This window comes from Babylonia areolata, chromosome 1 (assembly GCF_041734735.1).
Source record: "Babylonia areolata isolate BAREFJ2019XMU chromosome 1, ASM4173473v1, whole genome shotgun sequence".
NCBI lineage: Eukaryota > Metazoa > Mollusca > Gastropoda > Neogastropoda > Buccinidae > Babylonia > Babylonia areolata.
This window is the reverse complement of record NC_134876.1, coordinates 12031646-12052199: the sequence shown is the minus strand read 5'-3', so window position 1 is coordinate 12052199 and position 20554 is coordinate 12031646. Positions and strand designations below refer to the sequence as shown.

Below are 20554 nucleotides of genomic sequence, written 5' to 3'. Positions count from 1 at the left end.
ATTGCGCAGCAAATCCTTCATGGATTTCCCTGTCGAGGTATACAGCCAGCAGAAACGCTCTCTTTCTAACGGTCACCAGATAACAACAGCAACGATCACGACGATGGCGACGACAATGAAATACAGTAAGGGAGGGCTGCTGCATGTAATGAATACAGATGCTGTTGCCGTCGCGATCAACATTAACAACCGGCTATTGGCATTCCTCCATAAGATCGAGATGTTGTAAAGCTTGAGATCAATGACGTTTTATTTATTTGTTGGGGGGGGGGGGAGGTGCAGTCCACATACATGGTAGTCAGTCTACGCGGCAATTTTTACTACAGCGCGAACTTGACTGCGGAAGTGCTCGGAAACCCAGCGTGATTGGCTCGGCAACTGGCCCAGTCTGAAAGTAGCCCAGAGAAACCCTGAAACAACGGACAACGAATGTCTTAAACATGGGCCTTCCTTCTTTTGAGGACTTATCTAAGACAAATGATCACTTCAAGCAACCGGATTTAGTGTTTTCAAAGATTATGTCCAAATTCATGTTGATTTGGGTGGTGACCACATGTCTCCTTGTTTTCTCTCAGGGTAAGTTTCGTTTCTGTTCTATAAAAATGTCATTATCATTATGTGAAGCATAGGGCAAAATGGATCTTGAAACAACGTGCATGGACGATAGAAACAACAATTTTAGAATTGGTGTAATCAGCACACTTGTACACAATCTTTCGACTGCTTGTGATATGCATTAGCGTTTAATTCTGCATACTGCGGCGTGAGATCAGACGATATTTTTGGAGTTATAGGTAATAAGGTATAGATCTTTGTGTGTTTCACAAAGTTCTATCTGGATGACTAATGTGGGGTTAACTATCTCGATGACTGATGGAGGGTTAACTCCCGTTAAGTACTATCTTCTTCTTTCCGTTACACGACCAACATCGACTTGCCCATGACTCTGTCGTGGTTCATGCGTGCTGGGTAATTTCGTGTCTCCATAACCCACCGAACACTGACATGGGTTACAGGATCTTAACGTACGTATTTGATCTTCAGCGTGCGTATACACACGAAGGGGGTTCAGGCACTAGCAGGTCTGCACATATGTTGACCTGGGAGATCGGAAAAAATCTCCACTCTTTACCCACCAGGCGCCGTTACCGTGATTAGAACCCCGAACCATGAGATTGAAAGTCCAATGCTTGAACCACTCGGCTATTGCCCCATAGTGAGATTTCACTTAGGAATTTCAGATTTAAATATAATGTCATTGTTTGCTGTTGTTCACCAAGACTGCACAGTACCAGAACACTCGGCCCACAAATTTTAATGAACCAAAAATAATTTTGCTGTATATTGGGAGGGGAAGGGGTAATCACAGGAGCGCGCGCGCACACACACACACACACACACACACACACACACACACACACACACACACACACACACACACACACACACACACACACACACACACACACACATGTATACACACACGCACGCACACACGCATGCAGTTACACACACACACACACACACACACACACACACACACACACACACACACACACAAAGTCAATAGATAGGAAAAAAAACCCTTATCATTCTTCCAGGAATGCAAAGGCAAACTAAAGGGCTAGCCCTATAACCCAAAGGTATCTGAGAACTGAGTCAATGAAACCTGTGTCATTACTGTATTAACTTGATTTGCTTCACAGCAATTAACTGTATTCTGATGGTAGAAGCAGATTATCAGACACTGTAACCAAAACATGGAAGGGTTTATGGAGATAAGAAGTGATTGACTGGTCACTTCAGAACCCACCATTTATTTAAACTTGATCTGAGGTAGATAACAGGGGTGGGAGGGGGAGGGGAGGTGGACAGGAGGGGGGGGGGCAGGGTAAGGGAGGGTTAGGGGGGGGGGGGGGGCAGAGGTGCTATGTCAGAATCAGTTAAGCGTGGGATTTCTGACCCAGTGTTCAGCAGTGATCAGAGTTTCAGTTTGTATTCTTGGGAAAGGCATTTCACTCAGATTTTTCTCACTCCACCCAGGTGTGAATCACATACTGGGTACCTGATTTCAGCCAGGGAAAGTTAAAGCAGTGGAAGAGAGTGTAGAGTCACCGTTATTTCATATAATAGAATAACAGACTGGATGTTGAGCTGCAGTCTGTTTAATGCCATCTGTTCAGTAACATCAACTATATATATATATATATATATATGGGTTCTTAAATTGCCCGGGTTACCAATAATCACTTTATCGTAACCATGTCTGTTTATATAAACAGACTGATATAAAACATGTAGACATTACAGAGAGGATTCTGCCCTGCCTTCCTATGTTGAGCCATAGACACAGTGGATATGACTTCACTGTCCTTACGGCTGTAAAAGGCTATAGTACATAAATTGCTTTTAACTTAAAAAACCACACACTTTTTAACCAAAGGTGCCTAAGTGCTGATCAGTGTGAGAGTGAGACTTAAGAAGAGCAGGCTCAGAAAATACAGTTTACAAGAGCCCTGTACAAAAGTGACAATACTAATGGTAATATATACTTCTTTTTTATGATTATTTCTGTATCTTCAGGGGTGTGTACAAAACTAATAAGTGACAGTCTGCTTTTGTCAAGATGAAAATGATCAATAAATGAATGAATGTTTGAAAAAGAAGGGTAGTGTATCAGTTGCAGTCCATCCCTGGAGACATTATGTGAATGGAAAGATCATGGTTCAGTTCTGCCTAGGTGTCTCAATATCACTCGCAGTCTCATACTCACTTTCTCTCTCTCTCCCCATGTCAGTTAAACACACACAAAGGCATATATATTTACTTGTCACTGCCACCATCAACCACTTCCCTACACACACACACACACGCACACACACACACACACATACGCACGCACGCATTTGCATTTACATTTCATAGATAATTGTCCAAATGAATGGAAATGTGTGTTTGTGTGTAAATTACTGAATGTGTGTGTGTGTGTGTGTGTGTGTGTGTGTGTGTGTGTGTGTGTGTGTGTTTACTGCAGATAATTTCAGGCTTTTTTCATCAAACAGTTATATACATCCCTTGAAGCAGTTATATTTTTTCAATATCTAAATAATTATTTTGGGTTTTTTATCTGTTATCATATTAAAAAGTAGTAATTGAAACCTAGATTCTCCATGCTAATTTTTTTTCTCTCATTCATTAATGCTATTAACAGTGTTATATGAAAACAAAAAACTGTTTAGTTCTTCAGAACAGAACACATATCCGTCAGATTTAGAGCTAAGTCAGTGAAGTTATTTGAATCATTTATTTTTTCTTACTACGAATATATCTTGCTGAATAAGAGGGGTGCTGTGGCAGAGTTGGTTTGGTGTTGATCCACTGTTCAACACTGCCCCGGGTTCGAGGCTCCATTTGGTGTTGTATCTTTGGAAAAGGCACTTTACTCTGATTTTCCTCATTCCACCTTGGCGTGAACTGGTACTTGTCTCAGGTAGGGAAGATTAAATCAGCGGAAGGAGAGGACTGGGATCCATCTTCCTGTGTATGACAGTCAGTCGTGTCCGACTTTGACCACCAGAACAGCAGAGGAGGTAACTGCTGTCCCGACTTTCTGGGCTAGAATTTGATTACAGTGGAGACTCTTGCCCAACTTACATCCCCACTCTCTTGGCCAAGAGGGTTTTAGGACAGTAGGCGGTGGGATTGTTCCCAAAGGCCACCTAGCCCCCAAGGCTGCAGCACTAAGAGCCAGTGCAGTTTTTGCCTCCTAGTTTGCGAGTCATAGTCCTTCACAAAAGACTAAGCTGTAAATGATTTCCCATTGCAGTGGAGAAACCATTGATAATACAGCTCTCACTTTGCTGTTGGCATTTTTCTATACCAAGGCTGTGAAAGGTTGTAAGACCTTTTCATTAAAAAATTTTTGTTGTTGTTACTGTGCTTCTGTGAAAGTGATGCTGATATTATGACAAGGAAGTCAGTCATCCTGAGACAGTGTCAGTGTCTGTTAAATTTCTCCAGCACAGCAGTTGAAGCTTGAACACCACCAACAACTGGCACAAACACTTGAGATTGGGGTGTCAAGTTCAAGGCTCAAGTCATTGCAGCAGCAGTAAATATAGACACTGGCTAGTTCCTTCACAGTATAGTTTGAGGCAGGGTGTGTGTGTGTGAATGTCCTCCCATCTAAGGTGCCTTGGATCCATGCCAAGGATGCTTGTGTGTGTGTGTGTGTGTGTGTGTGTGTGTGTGTGTGTTTCTAGATTGAGAATGCAGTTTGATATATTCAGGGGTAATTTATCATTTTATGGCCTCCTCCTGCTGGCCACTCCCCCCTCTAAATGTTATTGTTTTCCCTTACCTGTGTCTCTCTTACCTTCTCTTGTCCCTTTTCCACCCTTCCCCAATGACCCCTCCTCCCACCCTTTCCTTTCCAAACCTTTTGTGTGTGTGTGTGTGTGTGTGTGTGTTTGGTGGGATCGACTACTCCCACCCCCTAATGCCAAACAACCAGCTTTGTGATCATTTTGACATTTGTGGTATCACCTTTCCAATTTCCTCTACTGGCACACACACACACACACACACACACACACACACACACACACACACACACAGGGGGAGAGAGAGAGAGAGAGAGAGATGTCATGTACTGTGATGTAGGTAAAAAAAAAATTTTTTTTAGAGGTTTGAGATTGCAAATTAATTTATTTGATATTCATTGAGCTGGTAACTGTTTAAATACTGTGCTTAAAGTATCTCACAATCATGCATTCAGTTTAAAGCTGTGATTGATAATCCTTGTTGCTCAGAACTGTACAGGTGATTTTGATCATTGCTGTGTGATGGATGTATGCTTCTTTTATTGATCAATTACTAATTTATATGGCTTTTAAATCATCTTCATATTTTTTTCCTTTAATTAAATTGATTTTTATCCAGGGGAGGAATGCTTGCCATGATACACAGTTGATGTGTGCGCTGTCACAGCACAATGGAGGATAATGACAGGGCCAGGTGGGTGGGTGGGTGTGGTACTGGTGGGCACAATAGGGAATCAACATGCCTGCCAACCCGGCACCAGTGGTCTCCATGGTTGCGCCAGACAGAGACGTGCAGTGGCCTTGGTCAGAAGAATCCCCCCCCCCCCCACCCCACACACACACTCACATCCCTTTCTACTCTTTCCTCATAATTATGTCGGCATTTTGGGTGTTATTCTAGATTTTTCTATAGTTTGTGACTGAGAAATGATCTATTGTGAAGGCTTTAGTTAATCTTAAACTGATGAATGTATATATATAGATATAATATAATTTTCTCTTTTTGATTTTGTTTAGTTTTACAGCCAAAATTTGTGCGTGTGTGTGTGGGGGGTGGGGGTGGGGGGGTGGCAGGGGGGTGCATGCATGCATGTGTGTGTGTGTGTGTGTGTTGTTTGTGTGGCATGTGTGCATGTGTGTGTGATTAACCTGTTCCACTTTTTATTGACATTGCATTAAAAAGAAAAGTTAATCTCAGCTTTTGTTCACACACACACACACACACACATTCATAAGAGGAATGGAACAGGACCTCCCATGCTGTGTGGTTCACCTGTGAGGTAACACATACACTGACACAGGGTCAGGGGAGAGTGGGGGGAGCATTAAGCAAAGCAGCCTGTTCAGCCCAGAAGCTTCATTTTGAACATTACACTTTCCTGTTCGCGACCTCGCTTTCTATGTCCCTACCATATCCGAGTTAACATAATTGTGCTTTGTGGTGATGTTGGTTTCAGTTTCCTTTCCACTTCCTTGCTGATAATGAGTTCATGTCAAGGTCTTGGGTGTCTATAAATTAACATAAAGGGTGCTGTCATTGGAGAAACATGATGATCACCCTCTGTGGGGTTGGGGGAGGGTAGGTAGGGTGGAGGGAAGGGGTTATTACACATGTAATATTACATACGATGTAATAATTAATTGCAATGTTTTTAAAAGCGAATATGTGAAATGCTTTTATTTGAGAACATATGTTTATTACTCTTGTTTAAGCAAGTTATCCGTGTGTGTGGGGTGAGTGGTGGGTGGGTGTGTGTGGGGGTGGGGGGGGTGGGGGTGCGGTGCGGGTGTGTGCTGATTATCTGGTTGTGGTTTTCCGCAATTCATCTTTATTCTTATCTTATCTGTCTATTATAATCAATGTGCAGTATAGTAGGCTATGTTTATAATTATATTCAAATAATGTTTCTTAATTCTTTCTGTTTTTACATTAAGAATACTAGTTATTACCTGCAGTGTGTGGATGTATGTATGAAACGATGTATGTGATATTTTTTACATTTGTATCTTTGTAATATTTGTAGGGGCTGTTGTTGGCTTTTACAGTTATGGTCCCCATGTTGTTTACTTGTCTATGTTGTGATAGTGCACCTGACCAAATTTCTCCAGTTGGAGATAATAAAGTTATTCTTATCTTATCTTATCTTCTTATTCTTGTTTTATCTTATCTTATCTTATAGGGGAGACAGTCATTGACCGGTACGACGGTAGGTAGTGTCCCATGGGATGGGGGTGGTGGCAAGTGAACAGTGCTGTCCAGTGGATGGCCGGATATTGAGGGTGTTCTGTGGACTGCTGGCATTTGGGGAGTGATAGAATGAGGGGTGCAACAGCTGGGTGGTCAAAGCACTGGACTTTCAGTATGAGGATCCTGGGTTCAAATCCTTGTTGGGCGCTTGATCATGGTTTAAGAGTGGAGATTTTTTGGAATCTCTTTGGTTGACAGATGGTCAGACCTGCTAGTGCCTGAATCTCCTTCATGTGTGCATAATATGCAGAACATGGAACAGGAATGTCAGAATCCTGTTCGAAAAAAAAAATTTGAAAAAAAAAAAAAATCAACAAAAACAGCACACACACACCCTGGAAAATGGAGTATGGTAGCGTATGTGGCAGAGTAACACCAGTCATACACATAAAAGCCCACTCATTGACCAGTGTGAGGGTACATTGGCATTTTCAGCCATGAATGCAAAGAAGGAGAGTGAGGGAAGGAACCTGAAAGTGGTGGTATGTTGCAAGGAGGGTGGTGTGAAGTGGGTGGAGGATGGAAACGGGGGGCTGCGATGGGCAGCTAAAAATAGATGTGCACTGGACTCAGTCTGCCTAAACCTCCCACACTTGCCAGAATTTCCTCCCCCTCCACTGGACCTTTAGTGAGGTCTGGATCTTTGTCATTTAGATAAGATGAGGTCCTGTGTGCGGCATGCTCTTAATAGACATTAAAGAACTCACAGCAACAAGAGAGTTGTCCCCGGCAAAATTTCGTCATGACATCCACTTTTCTTGTATATGTGTGTGATTGTCTGTATGCATGACTGGAGCCTGATTGAATGACACAGGAAACAAACGATGAGCGCTTAAAGGCAGCTGTCAGTCGGCTCTACCCAGGCAGGCAGCCTGTTGTGCAAATGACGCTATGTTTGTGAAGTGCCTAGAGCTTGGTCACTCTCTCAAGGCCTGATAAGCATATTGGGTTCATGTGAAGGTGAGGCATCTGCTCCTTTTAGATATGTAGGATCTTAAAAGTGTCAATAATAATGATATGGTGTGATGTGGAATGATGGCCTAGACTGGCTAGAGGTAACGCGCTCACCTAGGAAACTAGAGAAACTGAGTGCACTGCTTCGAATCCCATTGTTGCTAGTATTTTCTCCTCCTCCACCAGACTTTGAGTGGTGGTCTGGATGCTAGTCATTTCGATGAGACGAAGAACCAAGGTCCCATGAGCAGTGCATGTGAAAGAACTCACAGCCACAAAAGGGTTGTCCCTGGCAAAATTCTGTAGAAAAATCCTGTTCGATAAGAAAACAAATAAAATTGCAGGCAGGAAAAAAATGCCAAAAAATGTGTGGCACTGTTAGTGTAGCGATGCGCTCTCCCTTGGGAGAGCATCTGAAATTTAACACAGAGAAATCTGTTGTGACAAAAAAGAGTTATATAATACAATACAGTAATACTTCTTCTTTGTTCGTGGGCTGCAACTCCCACGTTCACTCGTATCTCGTATGTACACAAGTGGTCTTTATTATGTGTATGACCGTTTTTACCCTGCCATGTAGGCAGCCATACTCTGTTTTCAGGGGTACATTAATACAATAGCGTTGTTGTTGTGCAGGTGCTCTGGAAGACAAACTGAGGTACTATGAGGTGCTGCACTCACACGATGTCCTGGCCCGCTCACGCCGCAGCCTGGGCCCCCACCACCAGCGGCCTCGTCAGGGACACGAACTGACCATCAGAATTTTCAACATGTAAACCATGTTTCTGCTCCATCTTTGGCCTTGTTTGTTTTGTGTAATTAAAGCCAAGTGGTAGATATGTAAAGATGTGCAGAGATCTACATATTTGCACATGCATTGTACTGTAGTGTGTGTTGACTTGGAGAGAAAGAAAGACTGAGAGAGAGTGAGTGAGAGAGAGAGAAATGAAACAATTATATTTCAAGAGGAAAGTGCATTACTACTTTAAAAAAAAAAATTTACATCCAGCCCTGTGGGCAAAACTAAAAACAAAAGAACTAATCAGAGAAAAAACACACACACCAAAACCATAGAGATAAAGACATGTACAGGCCACATTCCATATACAGTAGGACAGAGAGAGAGAGATTACTAGTGAAAAGAGAACATGAGAGGCAGAGATAGAAAAGGCTATACTGGAAGCATTTATCCACTGACAGTATATTTAATTATATTATTATCTCAGTTAATCTCACGTTCTGCTATGAATGATGTTTCTTAGTCTGACTGTGTGTGGGTTGTTTTTTTTCAAACATTTCTACTTGGTTCAGTCTTGTTTGGCTTTTTTTACTTTCTGCCCCCCACCCCCACCCCCACCCCTCCCGAATGTGAAATGTGTTCAGTATTTTGTGAAGTGCACAATGTGAAAAACAAACGGGATGTTTTTTTATGTTTATTTTTCAGGACGTTAGTTTGCCATCTGTACCCCAGGAAGAATCTGTTCACACCTTCCTTCCGTCTGGTTGTTGTTGACGGCACAGGGGAAAATCAGGTCAACGACTTTGACACCGAGCAGTTTTTGGTGGGCACATGTGAAGGTGAATTCTACGACATGATCATCACTGCTGTTGGAAGAAACACTGAAACTTTGTTCTACTTCTTCTCCTTTCTTTCCCACTCTTTTCTTTCTGTCTTTCTAGTTTTCTTTATTAGCTTATTTCGGAATAATCTGTCTCACGTTTGGCTTTTTTTTTTTTTATGAAAGTCAAATGTTTTGTGTTTTTGCAAAAGGTGATCTTGCCTATTAGGATTTATACACTAATACAGGCATTCAATGTGGAGAAACATATGAATTATTTTGAAGACCATAGCTCTGAAGAAAGTATGAACACATAATTGCATAGTTGATAAAAAAAAAAAAAGAAGAAAATAATGTGCCAAAATTTAATATGATAGAAATGTTTTAACATCATTTGTATTTTCTTTTTTCTTTTTGAAAACTAGTTGATATAGTTTTGCTCTTTCCTGTATTGAATTGAACGTCAAGTGGTGCCACATGACTTAATAATATCTATATTGTGTGTGTGTGTGTGCGTGTGTGTGTGTGTTCATGCATGTGCATGTAAGTCCATGTGTGTGTGTGTGCGCGTGCGTACATGCGTGCATGTGTGTGTGTGTGTGTGTGTATGTGTTTGTGCAGATGATTCTTTGTCAGATGTCCATGGATATTTCTCAGACGGAGTGTTTGAAGGAAGAATCACATATAATGGAGTTGTATATGGAATTGAGGTATGTGGTTTTGGCAAGATAGTGATAAGCATAGATGTTTGCATTTAAACAAGGTTATGTTTTTGTACCTTTTTTGTGCGTGTGCATGTGTTTCGGTGATGTTTACCTATACTGAATTTATGTGTATTCTCTGGTTTGAATTTGTTGGGGTTTTGTATCATGGAGTGTAAGTCTTTTGTTTCAATATTTGTTTTCATTTGTCTGTTTCCTTGCGCTGAACAAATGGAAGAAGAGTTTATCTGTCACCTCTCTCTCTCTCTCTCTCTGTCTCTTTGTCCGTGTCTCTCTCTCTGTCTTTGTCTCTCTCTCTCTCTTTCTCTCTCTTTCTCTCGTTTTTATCCCCTTTGAAACAATACTGGGAGCCATGCTTTATTCATTATTTATCTGTTTCATTTGTGTGAATGGTGTACAGATATATCTAAGTGGTGCACTCCATTTCATATATTATACATTCGGTTAATACACACTTGATACTTTTGCATCTAAAACTTTCATTGCCACAATTCCCTGTCTGGCAAATAGAGCATTAGTATGCAGTATCATTGTGATCATCATTATTGGATTTGGATTGAAAATTATTAAGTGATAACAAGTTGGGCTGTGATACAGAGTTATGCATGCGTGTGAAATGACTGGTGTGAAAGTGCTTTGATTTTTCTCTGCACAAGATTCAGAGCTGTGTGAATGCTTCTCTTTTAAAAAAAAAAAAAGAAAAAAAAGAAAAAAGAAAAAAAAAAAAAAAAATTTTTACTGTGTTTTTTTTCAAAACAAAAAGTCTCTCAGTCCAGTTAATAGGAAGCCAAGCGACATATACAGGAGAAGGAGAAAGGGGAGCATCATGAGAAGATGATAGCATATCGTTCGTCAGACATCATAAGTGAAGGGTGTGTCAGTGAGGGGCATTTTATTTTAAGTGAGCCTAAAGAAAATTTTCTGTTTTTGGTTGAAGCAGATAAAGTATTTTGAATTGAATAGGTTATGAAAGTGTCAGAAATGGAGCATGTGTGTGTGTGGTGGACAATCTTTTTTGTTGTAAATGTAATTTTGTGATTGCTGTGCATTGCTTCACCAGGAAGCCAAGCGACATATACAGGAGAAGGAGATAGGGGAGCATCACGGGAAGATGATAGCATATCGTTCGTCAGACATCATTTGGGAAGAGAACAAGAACAGAAAAGGGTAAGTTCACAGTGTACTCAGTCTGAAATGACTGTGTATGTACTGTTGTTAGTGTGTTCGTCAGTCATGAAATGGTTGGGGATGAGCAAAATACGTATTTTGAATTTTATGCTCGCATTGAACTTCAGTGTGTCAGAGATTGCAGACATCAGAAATGCTGTTCATGTATGAACATGTTTAGAAAAAAACCTGTGATAATGCCATAACGCCTTGACATTTTTTCACACTGAGCTCTTTGTTTGTTTTAAAAGAAGTTGAATGTTGAACAGAACTGTTGAAAATGTTAATTTGACAGGACCTTGTTAACAATTTGTTGAATCTGCTTGATTTTTTTTCTTGTGTTTTTTTTTCAAATCAGTGCAGATGGTTTAGCTAAATAAAGTAATGCTTTTTGTGCATGGAAGAAAGAGATCTCTTGAGGCACAGCAAGATGCCTGTTTCAGCAGTCAAGGATCCCCATTTCTGTTACCAAAAATTGCCTGAAAAAAACAACAACATTGTTTACAACTGAGTTTTAATCATCAAGCTATCTTTTGTTGATAGGAAATATGTTTAGTTTTTGAGTTCCTGCTGTCAGTTTCAGTTTGGTGGTTTTACCTTATTTTATTTTATTTTATTTTACTTTTTTATACTCCAGACTAAAGGAAGAAAAGTGTCCCAGACAAAATGAAGAAAAGTCTGTTTTGCATTTCCAGACCCTCCTTTTGTGGTGCCAGTCACGCTGATGATCCAGATCTTTATTCCAGATTTGGGATGACCATTGAGACATTAGAAGGTATGTTTTCTAACTTTAAATTAGGGCTGGTCTTTCATGAACACTGTGTATGGGTAATTAACAAATAAGGAGGCCAGGAGATGAAATGATTAACAAATAGTAAAGAGTGGTAACTCTCTCCATTCACAAGGTACACAACTTCAAGTCAGTGCTGCTTACGCTACCGATTCAGCTAGCACACAGGTAAATAAAAGTTACATTGGAACAAACCCAGACACTTCCTCACAAAAGGAAGCGCGGGCCTGCCCTTATATGGATCATTTGACATGTGCACACAGCAGCAAAGACAGAAGAAATGTGCAAACACAAATTAGCTTTTTATTCAAGACTGGCATAGCCTCTTTAATCCTGAACAAGCCACACAGAACACATGGACAATACAGAAGAAACACGTGGTTGCCTCTGTGGTTTTTCAGTTGGAAATTAACAAATAATGAGGCCAGGAGATGAAATGATTAACAAATAGTAAAGAGTGGTAACTCTCTCCATTCACAAGTGTTTGTGTCTGTGGATGTTTGTTTGTGTGTTTGAGTAAGAGAGAGTAGTGAGAGAGAGAGAGTGTGTGTGTGTGTGTGCGTGCGTGCAAGCAGGTGTGTCCAGTCCAGGTTGGAACTCTTCAGCTGCAGACACCTGTAGTTTTAGTCAGGTGACTTTGTGTGTTCTCCTATTCATGGACATTTAATTTTTTTAATTAAAACAATTAAAAAAAAAAAAAAATTCTAACTCCGTTGCATTGTATGTGTTTGTGTTTATGTGTGTATTTGTGTATATGTGTGTTATCAGTTGTGCAGGCATTATAGTTTCTGTGTGTGTGTGTGTGTGTGTGTGTGTGTGTGTGTGTGTGTGTGTGCTGTGAACACACAACTTGTGTGTGGAAATGTTTACGCGCCCTATGTAAATCAAGTCCAGTCATTCATTTGCTTTGCGTTTCATTGAATTAGACAAGTGCTCACAACGGTTAGACTATCATTGAATTAGACAAGTGCTCACAACAGCTCATGATGTTCAGAGTCATTATGTTAGACTAGCACTCACAACAGTTAGACTGGTGCTCACAACAGACTAGCGCTCACAACAGTTCCTGATGTTTAGAGTCATTAAGTTAGACTAGAGCTCACAACAGTTAGACTAGTGCTCACAACAGTTCCTGATGTTTAGAGTCATTGAGTTAGACTAGAGCTGACAACAGTTAGACGAGTGCTCACAACATTTTGTGATGTTCAAAGTCATTGAGTTAGACTAGAGCTGACAACAGTTAGACGAGTGCTCACAGCAGTTTGTGATGTTCAGAGCCATTGAGTTAGACTAGAGCTGACAACATCTAGACAAGTGCTCACAACCGTTCATGATGTTCAGAGTCGCGAGTGAAGCGTGCCACGGTGCCGGACAACTGGAGCACCTGCAGAGTGATAGCGGTGGCAGACTTCAAGTTCTACCGCTTCATCGGCGGAAACAACATATACAGCACAGCTGCCTACATTGTGAGTCACTGGATCCTTTCGGACCGCATGGAAAAATCGTCGTTTGATTGTTTGTGGGTTTTGTATGTGTGTATTTGATCTCTTTTTGTGTGTGTGTTTTTTGTTGTTGTTGTTGTATACTTGTGTAGTTGCAAGTGTGTGTGTGTGTGTGGAGAAAGCGCTAAGAAAATATTCATTAGTTGTGTGTGTGTGCATGTGCGTATGTGTAAAACAGCATGACTGGTGGAGAAATAAGTGCAGGCACACGAGTGGGCTTTTACGCGTATGACCGTTTTTACCCCGCCATGTAGGCAGCCATACTCCGTTTTCGGGGGTGTGCATGCTGGGTATGTTCTTGTTTCCATAACCCACCAAACGCTGACATGGATTACAGGATCTTTAACGTGCGTATTTGATCTTCTGCTTGCATATACACACGAAGGGGGTTCAGGCACTAGCAGGTCTGCACATATGTTGACCTGGGAGATCGGAAAAAATCTCCACCCTTTACCCACCAGGCGCCGTCACCGTGATTCGAACCCGGGACCCTCGGATTGAAAGTCCAACGCTTTAACCACTCGGCTATTGCGCCCGTCAACACTATGTCGAAAGAGGGGCTTGAACCCTGATCACTGGTGAACACTATCAGAAGTCCAGTGTGTGACCAGTTCTGCCGTGGCGCCTCCAGACCCTCCAAACCATTCAAAGACAGTAAATGGGGACCTCTTGTATTCTGAGGAAGAGAGCTAGACTGGAGTGATGGCCTAGAGGTAACGCGTCAGCCTAGGAAGCGAGAGAATCTGAACGCGCTGGTTCGAATCACGGCTCAGCCGCCGATATTTTCTCCCCCTCCACTAGACCTTGAGTGGTGGTCTGGACACTAGTCATTCGGATGAGATGATAAACCGAGGTCCCGTGTGCAGCATGCACTTAGCGCACGTAAAAGAACCCACGGCAATATAAGGGTTGTCTCTGGAAAAATTCTGTAGAAAAATCCACTTCGATAGGAAAAACAAATAAAACTGCACGCAGGAAAAAAAAAAAAAAAAAAAGGGTGACGCTGTAGTACAGCGCCACACTCTCCCTGGGGTGAGCAGCCCGAATTTCACACAGAGAAATCTGTTGTGATAAAAAGAAATACAAATACAAATAGATAGATACAGACAGACAGTCAGAGAATTAGAGAGAGAGAGAGAGAGGGAGAGATGAAAACGAAACCTCTTTTTTTCTTCTTTTTTTTCTATATTTTTTTAAAGTTATTGTTGAAGTACGTATCTAAAAAACTACAATGAGAACTCAGATTATTTCTGTCTCTGTCTCTGAGTCTGTGTGTCTTCGTGTGTGTCTGTTTGTCCCACTGTCTGTCTGTCTGGCTCTCTCTCTCTCTTTCTGGATATATTTCTATATGTGTGTGTGTGTGTATATATATATATATAATGTGTATGTGTGTGTGTGTATATATATATATATATATATATATGTGTGTGTGTGTGTAGATAGATAAACTTTTTTTTTTTCATGGGACATTGACTGAATCATCTTGTGAAAGTTGGGAGTCACCAGGATCTTACTTGAACTGGCATGAAAGATTTACTATGGCTGAATCATTTTGTTGTAACATGTTAGATGATTATCAGACACAAGAAGCTAAACTTAATACTTTGAGAGGTGATCTGATTTTATCTGTGTTTTACTTATCATCCTTTTTTCAGGGTTCGGTGATGGAAAGAGTGGATGCCATCTATCGCAGCACTGTCTTCGATATCGGCTATGAAATCACTGGCTTGGGGTTTGAAATATCTGAGGTAAATGTGTGTGTGTGTACGTGTGAGTGTGTGTGTGTGTGTGTGTGTGTGTGTGTGTGTGTGTGTGTTTATGTGTGGGAGGGAAACGGAGAGAATGGATAGTATGCGTGATTGCAGCATGATTTCTTTCTTTTTAGTCACACAAAAATCATTTAACAGAACTAGATTTTTTTTTATTTGCCTGCTAATCAATCATCTTATTAATAATTTACATTGCTTATGATGGTTGCCAAGGCAGGAGGGTGGGGGTGTGTGTGGGGGGGGGGGGGGTCATGGTGAGCTCCAGGATGTGTGTTTGAACTGTTTAGGAGTTTCAGGGAAGTGTCAAAACATGCTGTGACTGTGTGTTGTGGTTGGTGTGTTGACATGCGATCATTGCTGTGACAGTGTGTTGTGGTTGGTGTGTTGACATGCGATCATTGCTGTGACGGTGTGTTGTGGTTGGTGTGTTGACATGGGATCAGTTGCTGTTACTTTGTTGTGGTTGGTGTGTTGACATGGGATCATTGCTGTGACGGTGTGTTGTGGTTGGTGTGTTGACATGGGATCATTGCTGTGACAGTGTGTTGTGGTTGGTGTGTTGACATGGGATCATTGCTGTGACGGTGTGTTGTGGTTGGTGTGTTGACATGCGATCATTGCTGTGACTGTGTGTTGTGGTTGGTGTGTTGATTTGTGATGAGTGACTGTAAATATGTGATGTGGTTGGTGTGTTGACATGGGATCATTGCTGTGACTGTGTGTTGTGGTTGGTGTGTTGACATGGGATCATTGCTGTGACTGTGTGTTGTGGTTGGTGTGTTGACATGGGATCATTGCTGTGACTGTGTGTTGTGGTTGGTGTGTTGACATGGGATCAGTTGCTGTTACTTTGTTGTGGTTGGTGTGTTGACATGGGATCATTGCTGTGACTGTGTGTTGTGGTTGGTGTGTTGACATGGGATCATTGCTGTGACTGTGTGTTGTGGTTGGTGTGTTGACATGGGATCATTGCTGTGACTGTGTGTTGTGGTTGGTGTGTTGACATGGGATCATTGCTGTGACTGTGTGTTGTGGTTGGTGTGTTGACATGTGATCATTGCTGTGACTGTGTGTTGTGGTTGGTGTGTTGATTTGTGATGAGTGGCTGTAAATATGTGATGTGGATGGTGTGTTGATTTGTGATGAGTGGCTGTAAATATGTGATGAGGATGGTGTGTTTATTTGTGATGAGTGGCTGTAAATATGTGATGTGGATGGTGTGTTGATTTGTGATGAGTGGCTGTAAATATGTGATGTGGATGGTGTGTTGATTTGTGATGAGTGGCTGTAAATATGTGATGAGGATGGTGTGTTGATTTGTGATGAGTGGCTGTAAATATGTGATGTGGATGGTGTGTTGACATCAGTGGCCCTGACTAGGTGTTGTGGTTGATGTTGATGCAGATCAAGATCAACACTGTGCCCACCACTGGCTTCAATGCTGATGGGGTTCCGTGGGAGCCGCTGAAACTCCTCCAGGTGTGTGGTGTGTATGTGTGTGTGTGTAGTGTGTGTCTGTGTATGTGTGTGCAGTATGTGTGTGTGTGTGCAGTATATGTGTGTGTGTGTGTTTGTGAAGTTTTTATGTGTGTATGTGTGATGTGTGTGTACATAGTTGAGTGTGTGTGTGCATGTGTTTGTGTGAGTGAATATGAGTGTGTGTGTGAAGAAAAAAGGACTTCCAGTGCCCACTCCTATAGTGTAGTTTGGGTTTGATGTGTTTGATAGCGGAAGTTCTGTTAAATGCAGAGGGTGCTGGATGTGATGGATTTACGTACACATGCTTGCACAGGAGCATACACACATATACACGTGGACAATTCACACACACTCACTTACATACACACAGACACCACACACACACACACACACACACAGCCACACACACACACACACACACACACACACACACACACACAACACACACCTGGAGGAGTTTCAGCGGCTCCCACAGGACCCCATCAGCAGTGAAGCCAGTGGTGGGCACAGTGTTGATCTTGATCTGCATCAACATCAACCACAACACCTAGACAGGGCTACTGATCGCATGTCAACACACCAACCACAACACACAGTCACAGCAATGATCCCATGTCAACACACCAACCACAACACACAGTCACAGCAATGATCGCATGTCAACACACCAGCCACAACACACAGTCACAGCAATGATCGTATGTTAACACACCAGCCACAACACACTGTCACAGCAATGATCGCATGTCAACACACCAGCCACAACACACTGTCACAGCAATGATCATATGTCAACACACCAACCACAACACACTGTCACAGCAATGATCGCATGTCAACACACCAGCCACAACACACTGTCACAGCAATGATCGTATGTTAACACACCATCCACAACACACAGTCAGCAATGATCCCATGTCAACACACCAGCCACAACACACAGTCACAGCAATAATCGCATGTCAACACACCAACCACAACAAACAGTGACAGCAGTGATCGCATGTCAACACACCAACCACAACAAACAGTGACAGCAATGATCGCATGTCAACACACCAACCACAACACACAGTGACAGCAGTGATCGCATGTCAACACACCAACCACAACACACAGTGACAGCAGTGATCGCATGTCAACACACCAACCACAACACACTGTCACAGCAATGATCCCATGTCAACACACCAACCACAACACACAGTCACAGCAATGATCCCATGTCAACACACCAACCACAACACACAGTGACAGCAATGATCGCATGTCAACACACCAACCACAACACACAGTGACAGCAGTGATCGCATGTCAACACACCAATCACAACACATATTTACAGCCACTGATTGCATGTCAGACATCACATGTGTGGCATGTTTTGTGTGTGTGTGTGTGTGTGTGTGTTAATGGTTTCAGATGTTTGGTCGTGACTTGTACTTCAAGGACTTCTGCCTGGCTCACCTCTTCACACATCAGCAGTTCTCGGGCAATGTTCTGGGCCTGGCCTACATTGCCGCCGAGACGATCGGCTCTGCTGGCGGCATCTGCTCCCCCAGTGGGTGGATGGGGTGCATCACCCCTCAGTGATGCCTTGTTTTGGGGATTAACTCTTTCACCGCCAAGTTTCTGTATGAAAAACACTCCCCAGTGCCAAATGTTTTGGAAACAACACTCTCAGTCATGTTCATGTCAAAACAATACAGTGGACTTTTTCACTTAAACTAGGTCAGGGGGCAAAGGTTTGTCGTCGTTCTGTTGGCGGGAAACTGGCTGCAGCTGTCCAGCTTTGTTACAGTGTGAAAAACGGTCTTGTTAACATGACCCCTGGATGTCAACAAGTCACCTGTGGTGGTGAAAGAGTTAATAGAATGATGTTTTTGTTGTTGATTGTTTTATTGATTGGTTTTGTCATATATTTGTATTCATTTTTAGTTTGTTTATTGAATATCAGTGGACATAAAAGGTTGTAGTCTTTATAGGAAAAAAAGGTTTCTTGGTGAATATTTATCAATTGTTTATTTTTGAGGGAGGAATTTTCAGATTGTGCAGGCCAGATGCCTGAGCATGTGTATGTGTGTGTGTATGTGTGTGTGTGTTCAGGTGTATTTATTTGTTTTGTGGTGTGCTGTGTATGTCTGTGTGTGTGTGTGTGTGTGTGTGTGTGTGTGTCACCAGAATGACTAGTTGCACAAATCCATTGAAGTAAATGTAAAAAGCAAGCATCCAACATGATTAAACTGATCACTTCTGGTATCAACGGTTTTTCGCTGCTTGTAAAACAGCTTGTACCACTGGAAGAATTACTGTTCTTCTTTTTTTCAGAAGTTTATCAAGCAGTTTAAAAGTCCATTTTAAGGCCTTAGAGTGAGTGGTGGAAATGTGCAGCTCGCGACATCGAAAACCATGAGACAGCGCTCAACACAGGCTGGAGCACCACGCAGAACAGTAACGGGGACACAGTGCTGTCGGAACAGGCACAGCTGGTCACTGCCCATGGTTAGTGTGTGTGAGTGTAGTGTGTGTGTGTAGTGTGTGTGTATTGATGGGGACAGTAGAACAGGCACAGCTGGTCACTGCCCATGGTTAGTGTGTGTGAGTGTAGTGTGTGTGTTGATAGGGACAGTAGAACAGGCACAGCTGGTCACTGCCCATGGTTAGTGTGTGTGAGTGTAGTGTGTGTGTGTAGTGTGTGTGTTGATAGGGACAGTAGAACAGGCACAGCTGGTCACTGCCCATGGTTAGTTTGTGCGAGTGTAGTGTGTGTGTGTAGTGTGTGTGTATTGATGGGGACAGTAGAACAGGCACAGCTGGTCACTGCCCATGGTTAGTGTGTGTGAGTGTAGTGTGTGTGTGTGTGTGTGTGTGTGTGTGGAGGAATTTTGTTTAATGTCCTGTCACACAAATCGGTGATTGAAGACATTTTGTTAAACTATTTATGAATACATTTGAGTATTATCAGTTAGAAGGGGTGGGAGATGTGAATGAATGGAGGGTTGGGAGAAACTGGGCAAATGAGGATGAAATGTGGGTGAAATTTGACCCCCCCCCCAAAAAAAAATCTAAATACAATTACAGGAAATTACTTAAAGGACTTCGTAAAAGAGAAGTCATTAAACTGACAAGAGAAACAACTGATAATGAATGCAAAAAGTCAAAAACATCAGTGTTCTCAGTCACTTGTGAAGACACACTTTCGTGTACATAAGGCTTCATCAAGCTACAGTCAAAAATTATATGCTCAGTTGTCAGGTTACTAAAGCATATGCACTTGACATTAGAACAATATTTGGTCCGTAATGAATTTGATAATAGTCTGAGAGCTAAACTCAGAATTGGTCTGCGAATCAGACCATAGTCTGAGAGAGTCAACTGACGAGGTTTTAGACTTGAATTCAAGCACCTATAAAAGTCTCTTTCTAGTATATTGCTTATTTCCTTGTATGACAATGGGCAATATACTTTTATACTATCTATATGATTTTTTGCTCCCCTTTTTGCTGCCCTGTCTGCTTGGTCGTTATAAAGGAATCCAGTGTGGGATGGTATCCAACAAAATCAACATTTGTACCCTTCACAGATAGGGAGTGCAGTAAATACCTAATTTCAAACAGTAAATCTTCTCTTTGATTATTCTCAAAAAGGGGTAAACTTTTAAAAACAGATTGAGAATCAACACAAAATAGGATATTACTTACTATGATTGGTATATCAACAAGATGATTTAAAGCCATAAGGATGGCCACCAATTCAGCTGTAAAAATTGAATGCCCCTTACCTAAATAATATGATTTTTCTGTTTTTAGGTCAGGAATGATAAAACCAGATCCTGCACTGTTATCATCCAGGACCCAGCCATCAGTGTAAACTTTTAAATGATAATCAAAATTTTCTTCTAATTCAATTCTGACAGATGCTGCTATTATATGTGGAGATTCTTCTTTTGTTGTGTCAGAAGCACATATGTTGACGTTTGCTTTTGTTAACTCCCAGGGAGGGACAGGTGGCACCAGAACACGAGGTGCCATATCATGCA

The 20554-nt window shown here is 41.8% G+C and overlaps 1 protein-coding gene across 1 annotated transcript; it reads left to right on the top strand.

Annotated features, from left to right (window-relative positions):
- The first annotated feature begins 388 nt into the window (after positions 1-388).
- Positions 389-19140, top strand: LOC143291175 (ADAM 17-like protease). Its single transcript, XM_076600892.1, has 11 exons — positions 389-576; positions 8161-8296; positions 8969-9102; positions 9705-9793; positions 10866-10972; positions 11668-11747; positions 13104-13228; positions 14920-15012; positions 16438-16512; positions 17938-18076; positions 18907-19140. Exons 1-11 carry the CDS (start codon positions 441-443, stop codon positions 19020-19022), a joined length of 1230 nt encoding a protein of 409 aa, XP_076457007.1. The 5' UTR covers positions 389-440; the 3' UTR covers positions 19023-19140.
- The last annotated feature ends 1414 nt before the right edge of the window (positions 19141-20554 follow it).